The sequence below is a fragment of the Primulina huaijiensis genome, chromosome 2 (genome assembly GCF_012295235.1).
Source record: "Primulina huaijiensis isolate GDHJ02 chromosome 2, ASM1229523v2, whole genome shotgun sequence".
Taxonomy (NCBI): Eukaryota; Viridiplantae; Streptophyta; class Magnoliopsida; order Lamiales; family Gesneriaceae; genus Primulina; species Primulina huaijiensis.
In genome coordinates this window covers 32,540,061-32,554,996 of record NC_133307.1, presented here as the reverse complement: position 1 = coordinate 32,554,996, position 14,936 = coordinate 32,540,061, and the positions used below count along the sequence as shown (strand labels likewise).

General features: G+C 34.0%; 4 protein-coding genes across 8 annotated transcripts in view; 2 read left to right on the top strand and 2 right to left on the bottom strand.

Annotated features, from left to right (window-relative positions):
* The first annotated feature begins 197 nt into the window (after positions 1 to 197).
* On the top strand, positions 198 to 5,077 carry LOC140971831 (protein trichome birefringence-like 14). 5 transcript variants are annotated; one of them, XR_012174382.1, is made up of 7 exons: positions 198 to 386; positions 1,086 to 1,313; positions 1,963 to 2,109; positions 2,484 to 2,675; positions 3,075 to 3,270; positions 3,671 to 4,631; positions 4,792 to 5,077. XR_012174382.1 is itself a non-coding variant. In XM_073434336.1 (7 exons), the coding sequence occupies exons 2-6, from the start codon at positions 1,100 to 1,102 to the stop codon at positions 4,497 to 4,499; spliced, it is 1,578 nt and encodes a 525-aa protein (XP_073290437.1). In that variant the 5' UTR covers positions 198 to 386; positions 1,086 to 1,099; the 3' UTR covers positions 4,500 to 4,507; positions 4,616 to 4,697. The 5 variants fall into 5 exon arrangements, 4 of the variants coding, with proteins under 4 accessions (XP_073290437.1, XP_073290440.1, XP_073290438.1 ...); XM_073434336.1 differs by lacking the exon at positions 4,792 to 5,077 and having other exon boundaries at positions 3,671 to 4,507; positions 4,616 to 4,697; XM_073434339.1 differs by lacking the exon at positions 4,792 to 5,077 and having other exon boundaries at positions 1,159 to 1,313; positions 3,671 to 4,697.
* LOC140971832 (uncharacterized) overlaps positions 3,536 to 14,936 on the bottom strand; it is a 71,860-nt gene continuing 60,459 nt past the window's right edge. Inside the window, exon 3 of the mRNA XM_073434343.1 lies at positions 3,536 to 3,546. The gene's annotated coding sequence lies outside the window, so the exon portion shown is untranslated. The remainder of the gene's footprint in view (positions 3,547 to 14,936) is intronic.
* LOC140962197 (protein TIFY 10A-like) lies at positions 7,889 to 9,349 on the top strand. The gene is made up of 5 exons (XM_073421086.1): positions 7,889 to 8,144; positions 8,268 to 8,439; positions 8,553 to 8,827; positions 8,927 to 8,984; positions 9,084 to 9,349. Exons 1-5 carry the CDS (start codon positions 7,904 to 7,906, stop codon positions 9,190 to 9,192), a joined length of 855 nt encoding a protein of 284 aa, XP_073277187.1. The 5' UTR covers positions 7,889 to 7,903; the 3' UTR covers positions 9,193 to 9,349.
* LOC140971828 (mediator of RNA polymerase II transcription subunit 7a-like) lies at positions 10,836 to 13,617 on the bottom strand. Its single transcript, XM_073434333.1, has 5 exons — positions 13,410 to 13,617; positions 12,498 to 12,567; positions 11,588 to 11,754; positions 11,410 to 11,483; positions 10,836 to 11,028 (listed from the first exon to the last, which is right to left on the bottom strand). Exons 1-5 carry the CDS (start codon positions 13,542 to 13,544, stop codon positions 10,968 to 10,970), a joined length of 507 nt encoding a protein of 168 aa, XP_073290434.1. The 5' UTR covers positions 13,545 to 13,617; the 3' UTR covers positions 10,836 to 10,967.

Genomic DNA, 14,936 nt, shown 5'->3' with positions numbered 1-14,936 from the left:
ATCATTGTCAAAATAGAATTCAGTAATTATATAATTATAAATAAAATAAACTAAAATAGGATGAACTTGGATCTTCTGTTCCTATATTTGTCCCCAAAAAAAAACATATAATATAATATAATATTAATATTTCAAATAGTCTGACGCGTGGCCTCCTTTGTTATATTTTAATATCTCCTTTTTCTTTACCCATATCATTGTCTACTCCGTCACCTCCGCCCAACGGCCACCCTACTACAGCTGTTGGTTCAGCGGCGGCGCTTCCATCTCTCCTCCTCCCTTGCTCACACACATTTATTTTATGAGTGATGTTTTTTTAACGAAATTTCATATAAAATCTTAGCATTTTCCGAGAGTTCCATTTCTAACGGGGTCTCTGATTTCAGGTAAAAATATGTTATTATTCGTCGTTTTGTTTTAAGTACTCCATTTTTTTGTTACTTTTTGATCAGGTTGCTTGATTTGCTTCTGTTTTGTTTGATCCAGGTTTAGCAAATTGTATGTTGTTTAAATTTAATTTCTTTGTTCGGAATTCCGATTGTTTCTTGAGTTGAAAGTTTTGTTTCGTTTCTCTTTTTTTCTCGCTGTATTGATTTTTATTGTCTTAGTAGCTTGAAATGTAAGCTTTTTCGTATTGTTTTTGAAAAGAAATAGATTAATTTGCTGATTATGCTTTAGACGATGTTATAAATTTCGGACGAGCTGAGAGACGTTGGGATTCCAATCCCTATGCTGTCTGTGAGTATGTACTGTTGAATTTGGTGGAGTGAATGACGGTGATATCGTTTTATTTTTGTTTGGGAAAGGAAGGGTAGTGGGTGGTTATTTCAGCAATATTGAGCACTTCGTGTGTGATTAGAACGATGCTCCATTATTTTGTGATTGACATTCGTGTAACATGACGAGAAAACTACGAAAAAAAACAAATTGGACTGTCTTCAGGTTGTAATTGTAGGCTGATTACAATACCAATGATTTTATATACTAAATATAAGGTGTGTATTATCAACCTTTAGGGCATGGATGCTGTTTATGGAACATCAAAAATCAGTGTTGCGGACTAATGATTTTGGAATATTTTGTAGATCCGATCTAGTAGATGTTCAAGTGTTTTCATGTTGAGGTGAACTTGAATCTGTTTCACTTGGAACTGTCCAGGATGAAGCGAGGCATATATGGACTTAAAGTTCAACAAGTCTCTTTTATCCTCCTTGGTTTGGTGTGTGCAATGATGCTTGCGTTGACGTGGAAGAAGACAACATTTCTGACCTCTTTCGTCCCAACTCGAAGTCGTGTCTTGGAGCTTAATCGAGGTTTGTCTTTATTCATGATCTCCATCTGATTTCACGACCACGAACAACCTATGTAGAATATGGACTTTTCCAATTTTATAATTGCTGATTAACTGTGAAGCTAATTCAAGCTTTGGTCTGGAGTGAATTGTTTAACGAAGGTAATGTCTATGCCATCGTATTCCTATGTCATTTCAATTAATATGATAAAGAAAAGAAAGTTTTTTTTTCTTTCAAATGTCTGATCTTGAACTAACTTCAAGTCTAATCTGCTTTTCCCACATAACACCTGATTGTGATCCATGTCTTTGATAGCTGGTGTGCTTTGGCACAATCACGGGCAAATGAATTAAAAATATTTATTTAATGGAATGAATAGGAATGTTAGATGTTCTATTTTTTGAATTGACGTAAAAATAATGTGTTTTTGTAAAAAAAAGTAAATGGTCGCTGTGTCAAGGACTGCCTTCCTGTAATCATATTCAATCTATAAGAATATCAGTTAATTTGCATAACTGTCCAGATGAAGAATTTTCCTTAGTAGTTGCTTCTAAATTCTTCCCTGCAGAATAAATTCTTGCAGTTTGTCAGGCATTCATATGACCGTGCTCGTATTACACCTTGATATCAAGACTTCTTACTGACGATGAATTTCATCTGACTGTTACAGATGAAGCAGATATGATGGAAATTTTAGTTGGAAAAAATAGTTCGGAGCAAAAGGAGGGGAACAGATATGAATCAGTGGGTTCTAATGGTACAAAAGAGACTACCGTTGAGAGAGGAAATAGTGAAAATATTATTTCTGCAAACATAGGTTGGTAATTTTGTATCCGTGTGTGTTTATAATAACAGTGACCTATGTTATTATTGCAAATCGTTTGAGATTATTGGTTCCGTATGTCTTTAAAAGCCTTGTTGCTCCTGTGTTTACTTTATATTCAAGTACCTTTTTGGTCATATGGTATCCTTTTACATAAATATGGAAGTCTGTTTTTATAGTTGTCCTCATACACCAGATTGCTTTTTCCAGTTCATATGATTTTTATACGGTATCTCAATAGTTTAGGCCACCCTTCAAGGTTTCTTCACATTCAATCCAATCATTCTTTCTGTAATCAGCATTCAGTTATTGCAGTCGAGTCTTCAAGTTTTCTTCTAAATTTGTTAAATGAATTCATTTTTTCTCAGACCAAACAGTGGCAAAAAATTTATTCCAAAGAACTGGAGCTGAAGCACATTCAGTTGGAAAAAATAAATCGAAAGAAGGCGAGAGTTATTTGGCTGCGCCAGTGAACTCTGCAATTGAAGAGCCATTTGTCAAGAGCGCGCAAACCGGAACCATTCCAGCAGCAGCTGATAAGAAAGTCCATACAAAGAAAGGTTATAGACCAAGTTCCGTCATTTGAAAACCAAATGTATGATAACCATAATTGATTATAAAGGCCAGATGAAAAGTTTTGTGGGTTATAGTTACGACTGCTGGTAAAACAATAAAAAACGTTATGCATGAACTGCTATACAGTTTAAAAATTTTGAGTTATCATTATCACTCTCTATAATTTTTGGGAGAGCTATAAAAGCATTAGAAAATTTAGATTCTAAATGAGCTCCCTCTATCCCTGTGGATAAGCAAACAAATAACATCGAAGGGATTCTAGTATTCAAAAAATTTGTTCGGTCTCTTATTTATTAAATTGTCCTTTTCTCCTTTTTATCTTGTGTGTTGTATCTTTTACATAACTTTTTTATGATTATGCTAACCTTGCTTACGTTTTACAGGCTGTAATTATGCCAAAGGTAAATGGATCTTTGACGACAGTCGTCCTCTATATTCAGGTTACGATTGTCATCAATGGTTGTCGCCCATGTGGTCTTGTCGTCTCACACAGCGAAAAGACTTTGACTATGAAAAATTACGATGGCAACCCAAGGACTGCGATATGGTAGAATTCACGGCTTCCAAGTTCCTAAAGAGGTACGACTAACAAAGTTCAGTATTTGCTTGTCGAAACATAAAAATGCAAGAAATTGGATTGTTATTGTTCTCTTTGCTTGTTTCTCAGTAATAATATCATTAACAAAGTTGTGAGAATGGTGTCAAAAAGGTCAACTGTTATCTGTGTTAATTGCAATAAATGCATCTGTGATGTAGTGTTTTCTGCTCCTTGATTTACCCTCCCTGAATATGATCATTCTAGTTTGATATGAAGCGTGCACAATTTTTCTTCGTGTTTAGATTTGTCCATTTCATCTAAATCAGAGATACTTCTTATTTTATAAAAAATGCTGCATGTCTTAGTAATGATGACATGAAATTCTAACTGCTATATTTACTCAAAAACAGAAAAAGTTCTAAAATGTCATTCTTCTTGCAGAATGCAGGACAAAACTCTAGCATTTGTCGGTGATTCATTGGGTAGACAACAGTTCCAGTCTCTCATGTGCATGGTGACAGGCGGCAAAGAAACATCCGATGTGGCAGATGTGGGGCATGAGTATGGTCTTGTTAAAGCTCTTGGTTCTGCGAGGCCTGATGGATGGGCTTATCGGTTTCCTAGTACCAACACCACCATTCTTTACTACTGGTCGGCCAGTCTTTGTGACTTAGAGCCTATTAACATCTCTAACCCGACCACCTATTTTGCGATGCACCTGGATCGACCTCCTGCATTTTTACGCCAATATCTCCACAGATTTGATGTTCTTGTCCTCAACACCGGACACCATTGGAACAGAGGAAAACTCAAGGCTAATAGATGGATCATGTATGTTGGTGGCGTTCCCAACACGGATAGGAAGATTGCAAATATTGTGGGCGCAAAAGATTTTACGGTCCACAGTATTGTCAAATGGGTGAATACTCAACTCCCAAAATTCCCAGGCCTCAAAGCATTTTTCCGATCTATATCGCCAAGACATTTTTTCAACGGAGACTGGAACACTGGAGGTACCTGCGACAATACTACCCCTCTATCGGGTGGCAAGGAAGTTTTGCAAGATGAATCGGGTGATCCTCTCAGTTCAGGAGCAGTAAACGGAACCAGTGTTAGACTTTTGGACATCACAGCGTTGTCTGAGCTTAGAGACGAGGGTCATATTTCACGTTACAGCATCAAAGCAACACCTGGGGTACAGGATTGTTTGCATTGGTGCTTACCAGGTGTTCCGGATACTTGGAATGAAATTTTGTTTGCGCAAATATAGTTCCTAAAGTGGTTTGAGAATTATATTTAGTCGCCAGCTAACTAGTATTCGTAAGAGTTACGGATGCTATGCCTATGGAAACGCGGTGTTGGTTGGGAAGATCGCCATTAATATAGATGATGATGCTCTCAGGTTATTCTAATTTGTTACTTCATTCTCGCTAATTCTTGACGTATATATGATATTTTTTCTCAGATAAACCTCATGTACACTAAGAAAATTATTTGCATAATATTTTTTTTATCCTCTTCCTAATTCTTTCTTTCTTGGTCTTCATAAATATCGAGTACAGTTAGCACCTCTACCATATTTGTATACCAACGAAGGTCGAGTGGAACATTCAGTTGGATTTAAGTGCTCGCACCAGTTGAATTTGCTGATTAATGTAATACGGATTGGTTCGATTTGTATTTTGATAAAATAGTTGTAAGAAAGCTATCCCGTGTCTTTCCTTCCACGTACGTAAGTGCTTGAACACATAAATTCGATATGGATTTCTACAAAAATGTTTAGATTCGGTTGACGGGTTAAATGATTTTGGAATCAAAATCGACCATCAAAATACTGAGTAAGAACCTGAATGTTTTGGTGTTTTAGATAGATTCGTAGCCAAAAGTTAATTAATCCCTTGCCCGAAATTAGTTTTTCTTTTTCCTACTTGTTTAAATAAAGTCAGTAATATGATTCCCACGGGATCGCATATGGAAGACCATTGACAGATATAGATATACGAACCTTTGTTCGCTCCATGGTCAGGTGAGTCATATATTCTGTATGTGTAACTACTGTGTGCGCCTGTTTTTACGTGATTTATTCTGAAGTATGCCGACGCCTTGTTTCAGTGAGGGTATATCGATAGGCAGTGAGATGCCTGTTGGAGCGTCGAATGTCACAATAGAAAACGTCCACGTGTGGAACTCCAGAGAGCTGTTCGGATCAAAACAGCCCCTGGAAGATGAGGATATGTTAAACACAACATACAGAAACCTGACATTTGAGAATGTTCATGTGGGAATCATAATCAAGACAGAGTACAATGAACATCCAGACAAGGGGTTCGATCCTAAGGCTGTCCCTGGACTGGAATATATTACTTATCGTTTCACGGTGAAGGTGTTCGAGGTCGGGTTCAAACACACGGGAGTGGAGATATTCCCACATGGAATGTGAGTTTCCGGGACATGTCTGTGGGGATAACCTATAACAAGAAACACTTTTTCCAGCGTTCTCATGTACTGGGACGCGTTATAGGAACGGTGTTCCCCCGCTTCCTGTGAAAAAATCTGGATTTGTATGATGAGAGGGGAGGTGGCGGTGTTCCTCCGCGCCAATATAAAATTAATAGGTTTTTACACCTCATGTCCAGCATATTTAGTATTTACTTACTTGCAAGGGTTTTATATTTAATTTTTTAAAAAATAGAATTTTAAACGCAATTGATTTTACATGTAACTTGTTTTTTAATAACTGTACTTATAAAAAATTTACGGTAAATGTCGTTAATTTTAGTCGAAATGTCGTCTAAATAAGTTTATTAGTAAGTCTCTTGTAATACGATCTCACGGATTTTTATTCGAGAGATATATCAACTTTGTTCATATTTATAATATTATAATAAAAAATAATACTTTTTCACGAGTGATTCAAACAGAATATTCGTCTCACAAAATTGACTCATGAGACAATCTCACATGAGTTTTTGTGTTTACAATAATAAGTAATATTTTTTGCGTAACATATAATACTTTTTCCTATGTTATCCAAATAAAATATTCATTTCCTGGATAAAGATATGTGACATCATCTCACGAAAGTTTTTATGTAGTTTTTAGTGAAATTGTTTTTTTTATCTCTTTGATGTATTTCTTTTCCAAAGCTTTTATCATTTATTATATGTGTGCTATAGTTTTTTATTTACGAGTAGGTCTCTTGTGAAACGGTCTCACGAATTTTTATCTGTGACATGGGTCAACCCTACCGATATTCACAATAAAAAAATAATACTCTTAGCATAAAAGTAATATTTTTCATGGATTACCGAAATAAGAGATATGTCTCACAAAATACGACCCGTGACACCGTCTCACACAAATTTTTGCCTTTATTTAGATAATTAACTGTTATTGATACTAAATTCTAATGTTGAATACGTTGTAATAAGTTTTTCAGAACAGAATAGCAAGAGATTCATGTATCTTAAAAACGAGGCACATGCAGTTGAGAGTATTTATTAGCATGCATGCATGCATATGTTGAAGATAACTCTCTATCTTCAAGATATTCAATCAAGTGAGGAGGCTGTGCATCTCAACCACATGGACCGTCACCACGTGGTGATATTTGGTTGGACCAATTCCAGGTTTTAATTAATATATATAATTAATGAAATTATATAGTTTGATCGCAAGTCAAACTGTTTTAGTCTGACATTATTTTGTTGAATCAATTATATTATAGTTATTATAATTGTATTTTGATGATCAATTTAGTTATTTTCATCAAAATTATAATTAAATAGCCGTTGTCAAATTTTAACAAGTACGTAATTAATAAATTTTTTGTAACATGCACGTGTCTCTAATTTATCAACTAAATCATTACTAATTTAGTTACATGATTTTAGAAAATATAACTAAAATTAATCGTTAAATAACTATAATTAATTAATTTTAAAAAATACATTAAAAATATCATACGTCATTAATTCCAAAATTCAACTTGACAATTCATTTCTCTCCCTTTTTGTTTCAAATAACATTTCAATCTTATATTACATATATTTAGAGTTAGATTATAAATTTTATTTTAATCTAAAATATAATTGGATATAATTTTTATCTATTAAAAATTAAAAAGAACTATATATAGGGAATGCATGTTGGATGGATCGTGTTGGGTCTCAATCATTCAAGCTTTGACTCAAGCGTTCGATGGAGGGACGCAAATTGACTTCATCTACTATTAATTAATTAAACAGTACTTTTGAATTTCTAAGCAAATTAAATTAGAAACTATCTTGAAGAGACGGCTCGATGACATTATTAGATCATATGAATCTATCATATATTAATAAAAGTCGATATCATATGTTTGACGATTGAAAAATAAAATTTCACTTGACAAGGATTGTATTATCCTTTATAATTTTTATTTTAATTCATATATTTTATCGGGAAATTTAATCCTAACGGAAGAATGGATGGCGTGGGATAGTGTTCCATATTTGTGACGTTAACAGCTAACGGAATAATGGATGGCGTAAAAGTCGGACAGTGTTCGATTTGGAAAGCAACACGTGTTTATTATTTAATATTTAAACTAATATGGTCCTACTTGGCAATTATCCGCACAACTTGTCGGCCATTTTGCTTTTCCATAAAACACCACAAATTCCTCGTGTCTAAATGACTCAAATTCAAAAGGATAAAAACCCTTTTGCATCCATTCGCTATCCCCACTTTCTTTCAATTTCTCCACTTTTGGTTAATTTTTTCGGAGGTGAAATGGACTCGTCGGAAGTCGTGGATTCCTCGGGAAAGAGGAAGAATTTCTCTCAGACATGTAGCTTGTTTAGTCAGTTCTTGAAGGGGAACGGCGGCTTTGGGGAAGTGGGTCTTGGTTTGTCTCAGAATTTGGAACATGAAGGTACGTACGGCTTCCGTTTTTCTTTTTGCTTCTTAGATTTGGGTTTTGGTTTTCTTGGATTTGTTTCTGTTTTTAGGTCGAAGCTGATTTTTTTTTTATCATTTGTTTAATGTTTTGAAACAGTGGTGCCGACAGGGACGATGAATTTGTTGCCCATGATTGAGAAATTGGGTCTGAATCAGGCTCCTCCCAACCCTGATTTGGATCCCAAGAACCTTAACTCGCCGTTGAATAGTTTCCACCACCTTGTCGGTGGAGGGGGAAGGGAAGAAACCATAAAGAAATCTGATTCCAGGTGACGATTTAGAATTACGCTTTTCAGCAAATTTTGTTGCGCTTTAAATGGGAAAAAATTACAAATTTTATCTGTAATCCATTTCCTAATTATCTCCTTGAAATTTGATGCAGCTGTGGAACGAAATTGGTGGCCAAAAGTGCGCCTTTGACCATTTTCTATGCGGGCCAGGTCATAGTGTTTAACGATTTTCCGGCGGACAAGGCCAATGAAGTTATGATGCTAGCCAACAAATCGAGCGCCGCCGCAGCGCAGAACTACCACTTCTCCCCCTCCGCTCCGCCCATCACACCACAAAGTCCAACGGAGTCCGCCACCAGCTTTCCCAACTTTGTCCCGAGTTTAGAGCGTGCTCACCCTACTCAGCCGCCGCCACAGTTTGTTTCCGGTAAGCATAACGTCTATTTAATGAATCGACCACCAAGTTATTTGCGATAAATATTGAGAAGACAAGATCTGATGCGACTTTTAACCCTTTCTTTTTCAGATTTACCAATTGCCAGGAAAAAATCACTGGCCCGATTCTTGGAAAAGAGAAAAGATCGGTAAGCATTTTCTTGATTTTCACACGAAACAGCAAATCTCGAATTTCTTCGTTTTGCTGTAGTGAATTAAATCAAATAAAATATTTTTGAAAATTACAGAATTACTGCGAATGAACCATACCCAGCTAGAAATCCGGCGGCGCCATTGAAGGCGGCTCAAAACAACGAAGCATGGCTGAGATTGGGTCCCCAGACTAGGCGCAATTAATTAATGGTAGTTAAAGTTGTTGGTTTACCCATCAATTAATATTTGAATTTATTTACGTGTAAATTAAGCATAGGATTAGTTCTGAGTAGCTTCATTAAAATTTTCGATTTCGATTTGCATGTCCTATTTGTTGAGATAATAACTTCATATATACTTACCCACCTTAGCATATGCATTGTGTCATTCGTATTTAAAGTTGTAAATTTTTTGTTAAAACTCTCTGTTTTTTTTAAAATTTTAACGTGTTGAACAAAATTTAGTCGATTATGCACATCTTGTATATCAAAATTATTTTTTTTTTTATTGTAAATATAGATTGAGTCGATCTATCTCTTGGATATAAATACGTAAGATTTCTCATAAAATACATTAATATATAATATGTTGTTTATACCTCGTGTTGGGATATAAAATCTTTGAATATATAATTAGAGTAGCAGTGTCAATAATAATTTTTCTAAACATCTTCCCAAATATCAGATTGTGTGATTTTTTGATAGCTTTAAAGTAATTAATCGCATGTATAGCCGTGGTATCACATGTATATGTTTCATTTTGATCAGCTAAATACAGAAATGAAACGATTGGGAGGAGATGAAATCATGCTTAGTATATAATAAATAAATATATAAAAAAAATTAAAGGAGAAATATTTTATTTGAGTCATTTATATATATTTTTTATATTAAAAATATTATTTTTTATTATAAATATAAACAAAATTGATTTATCTCAACCGACAAACCTTCTCACGAGATAAATTATTTGCATCGAACCATGNATTTTTTATATTAAAAATATTATTTTTTTATTATAAATATGAACAAAATTGATTTATCTCACTAATAAAAAACCGACAAACCTTCTCACGAGATAAATTATTTGCATCGAACCATGTATATATTTGCATCGAATCATGTATATTTTCTTTCTTTCTTTCTTTATTTATTTTTTATTTTTTTTTAAAAAAAAAAATTTTTTTGTCGTCATTTTGTTCTTTCTGTGTTTGTTTGTTTATTTATTTATTTATTTATTTTTATTAGTGGTCGTCATTTTGCTTGTTCTTGTATTTGTGACGTTGTACACGTATCTGACTACATGGATCGATCATTTGTCCTTTTCCTTTTAAAAAAATAATAATTCATGCACCCCATTCTTAATAGTTGACACAACATACACATATTATATTCTAAAGTAACAATATTAAATATAATTTTAATTGGCATCACATGATGCGCCTTCTATCTTTAGCTGAGCGAAGGCGTCTTACATATAAAAAAAACAATTTATTATAGAGAAAAGCAAAATGCGATTTCAAGTCAAATGTAAACAATATATGTACTATGGCCACTAATTGAGAATACAAATTTGAATAACATTAAAATATGAGGGTCGTATTTTCTCCAAAAACCATAGATGTCAAGAAATTTAATCAATTTTTTTCAAAGGAGAACGTAGTAACGTATGTGGAATAATAATGGCCTTTCACAGTTCCCAAAAGGTGTGAGAAAACTAACATTGCCATTTTTTAATAAACTTTCAAATTTTGAAAACAAATAAAATAGATATTTGGTATTTTTTTAATTTTCGATTAATCTTTTGTAGGTATTATCCCCCATATTGGTACTAAATAATACGGGGAGTAACAGTTTCATGTAAATACATAGATACCACGTGAAGCGTCACCGCATTCTACAGCAAGGAACAGTTGAACTTAGCTACCAAATCAATTACAGTAGTACATTTTATCAAGAAATGCTACCTGTCAAAGGTTTCTACTGTCCATCTAAGGTTCCAAGGGCCTCCTTCAGAAGCCTTTGTGCTTCTTCTCTTCGTCTGATCCATCACATCAAATACAACATTTTGTAATTTTACCAGTCTACACTTTTCAACAAGGCGAGCATAAAATATAATCGCCGGAAATGAATTGAGAGGAAAAGCATGTCAACTGTGTTTATGTTTATGTTTACTCTACAGATTTTATGTATGTATGTATGTATGTATTTGAAAAGCATGTCAACTGTGTTTATGTTTATGATTACTCTACACACACACACACACACATATGTACGTATGTATGTGTGTATGTACATGTCGAGAATGTAGTGAAAATGCTCATTTCAGAATACCAGTGGTCATTTATAATAACAGATCAGGATATCTCGACATGTCTGGAGCACCTTTTACGGTTATGATATCAATTATTATCATACGTACCTACTGATGTCTTCCACAGCTTGTTTCCGACGTTCTATCTGTTGTTCTAGGATATGGATCACTGTTGCTCTGGCCTGAATTAAGGGAATACAACTTGAGAGAGCAAAAGCAAAGCCAGAATGCTGGATCATGCAACAAAATTTGACAAATATTTTTGCATTACATGGAAATACTTAACCTGGTATGGACGAAGAGAATTGAGAAGGTGATGCAAGTTCTTGAAAATAAGAGAGATGTCTTCCACTCTCCTGGCATATTGTGATGGCCGCTCCACAAGAACATCAGCAAGCTCTAACAAATGCAGTTGTAATTCTCTGTTGAGTGATTTCAGCTGCTTCTTGAAATCTAGCAGAAAAGATGTCAGTTTTTTCTACCCATGTTCACACTCAGCATGACATACCAGGATCTCAACCATAGGAAACTAGCCACTCTAACTAGAACATTTTGCAGCAAGAACTAATCAGGACAATACAAACTAAACCACCACATATGAATTATATTTTTAAAAAACCACTCATGTTCTTATTTGATGATAAATAACCAACTGAATTTTACCAACGTTTTTAGAGTGGATGTCCAAGTTTACAATTAATACCCCCATCCAGAAGCATACAAAATGTGGATGCGGCTATGACAACTTCAGCCCTGCAGCCACCACCACTTTAGAAGCATAATTTTCCCAACCAAATTAGAGATCAGAACCAAAGAAGGACGCAAGATGGTGCAAACACTTCGTGGCTAACAAGCAAATATATAGTCTTGTTGATATATAATAAGAGGACAAGGATTATGAACTCAATGAGAGGAGTGTATACTAGCTAACTTACTTTCAAGTGAATCTTTAAATTCACGAGTCATAATAAAGTAGAGTGACAAAACCATATGCTATCGTGGAAATCTGGTAGTCAAATTCTATCAAATCTATGGAATGGAAAAATATAGTCCCGAATAAAACAGCAACATCATGCAGAAGGTAAAATGAATTTGTAAAATAAATTTGTAACCAACATCAAAATGGTTGAGATATAAATATAATATTCGAATAATATAGCAAAGATACTGTCTCGAAGAGAGTGGGACAAAGATACCAATGTTAGGCCCTTTTGGGTACAACTGACGAACACCTTGCTCTTCTAGACCTGGAAGCACATCATCTGTCTACAGAAGATGTTCAAAAAACAAGGTTAAAATAACTATAAATATGTTATCTTTCACAAAATAACGAGTTAGTAAACGCAAGGGAGAAAGAACTTCCGGAAAGTAGACGTATGACATACAAAACTCAAGAGAATGAGACTTCTATAAGCATATCTCTAATCTGAAACATACAGGCTAAAGATATTAACTTTCAGAAAGAAAATGGAGGAAAAAGTCATATGATTCCTATTGAGAAACTGAAGCTTATAACTTCAGGACTGCTATAAACCATAAAGATTTAACAAGTGCGTCAAAGTAGTGAATCTTAATGCATGGACCGACTCCATCTCGATCATACACAGTTGATTTCATTAATTGCCAGCAAAGAACACAAACTTAAATTTTGTGGCATGTCTATTTACTTTCCATACACACTTTGAATGTGGAAAAAGAGTCTGACCAAGTTCAAATACAATTTTTTCTACATAATTCCCCAATTTTTGTCCACAAGATTCATGATTCTTTGAGACTATCCATATCTAACTCCTCGTCATATCATATGTAAAATATACAAATGGTTCAAAGAGAATCCACAGTAATCAACATTTGGTGTTCACGACCTCGTGTCATCCTCGAAAAACAAAATAACTTTCTTGAGAAATATAATGATATATTCCTAAATGGACATAAAATACTCATCATTTCAGCAATAAAATAAAAATCCCCAAACGTTTTCCTATAGAAACAAGCTACTATAATCCTAAATGTCCCAATTGATTATATATAGTTACTTAAGAAACAAAATTATATCGTAATTGCAATCCCCCAAATCCCCAAAGTGCAGTCGAATCAATCAGAAATACCGTATAACTGGCGCCGTAAAGTACGTAGGGGCCTTGAATTGGAGGAGGTGGGGAGGGGGCGGAGTCGGGGTCTTGAGAGTAGTCTTTGTACAGTTTGTAGAACGGCGGCGGCGGCGGATACGTCGCCGTTGCCATTTTCTTCGTGTGGTTATCAGAACTCAGTCACCCGCGCTGTTAGCTCAAATTGATACATTTGCTATGGGTTTTTTTTTAACTAAAATAATATAATAAAAAAATTAAAAAATAAAAACTCGGAGGAGTCGAGGTTCGTTCGAAAAATTAATTAGATTTTTGTCAATGACGTCTCCTAATATACTTATATATTATTATTATTATTATTATTTTATATTAAGTACGAAGGCATGATAATAACTACCTAGAGAGGACACCAACTTTTTTTCCAATTTTACCTTTATATTATATATATATTACACTTTTGTTTTAATTTCAACACATACTTTTATTTTTATTTATTTTTATTTCAAGAATTCAAATATCAATTTAGTCCCTTCATATTTTGTCAAATTTCACTATAGTCCATCAATAATAATAAAAAAGATTGTACACACACGCATCGCGTGTGCATAGTAACTAATATATATAATTTTTTAGAGTTACGTACTTTATATATTTTGTATTAATTTCTATCTTTTTTGTCAGTTATTATGTAAACTTTTACATCCAAAAAATAAAAACAACAAAAATGTCTTTGGTCAATTTTAATAAAAATAAAATTGCACAATTTTCATTAATTGTTTTAATATATCCATATTGAAATCATGAATTAAATTTGAGAAAAAAATCATACAAATTTATTTGATAATAATTGACACATACTTATTTCAAGTTTCTAATTTTTTTTAAATGCGATGAACTTATAAAAAAGATGATTTACATATAATTATAATAAACAAATCATATAGACCTTGGCTCAATAGGACAAACAACCTATTCACTCGTGGGTTGTCACCTATCCCTATCTCCCCTACAATAGAATTTCGTGGGTTGATTGATTTACTAGATTGAGGAGAGACCCGATCGATTTAGGGAGTTGACCCAATGAATTATCAAAATTGACACTTTTTCGCGAGCTTTGGAATTCTCTTTTGACCCTATAAATGAGTGGTCGATGCTAGATTGGAAGAAAAGTGATTTCATATTGATTTAATTCATAATTAGTATTTAACTTTAACATCATACGAGATACGTCATTGAAGTTGGACATCTGGTCGCAAAAAATTACATAGTATCATAAAAATGTTTGCCTTTGTGTTCATTCGCACATATTTTGATGAATTGGAAACATCTATTTTCCAAACTCCATCATATCATTAAAGAAGTTGATATGAAAAATAATTTAGAAGCTTCTTGTGAAAAAGAACAATCCTTTTCAGATGAAAATCTGAAATCTTCAACCATCTTTTAACGCTCGTGTTTGTGATTTCACATCTGCTCGAGTAACTGGTCGGTGGAACAGTTTCATTCTACCATGTCAAAAACTCTCCTTCTCATCTATGAACACATACC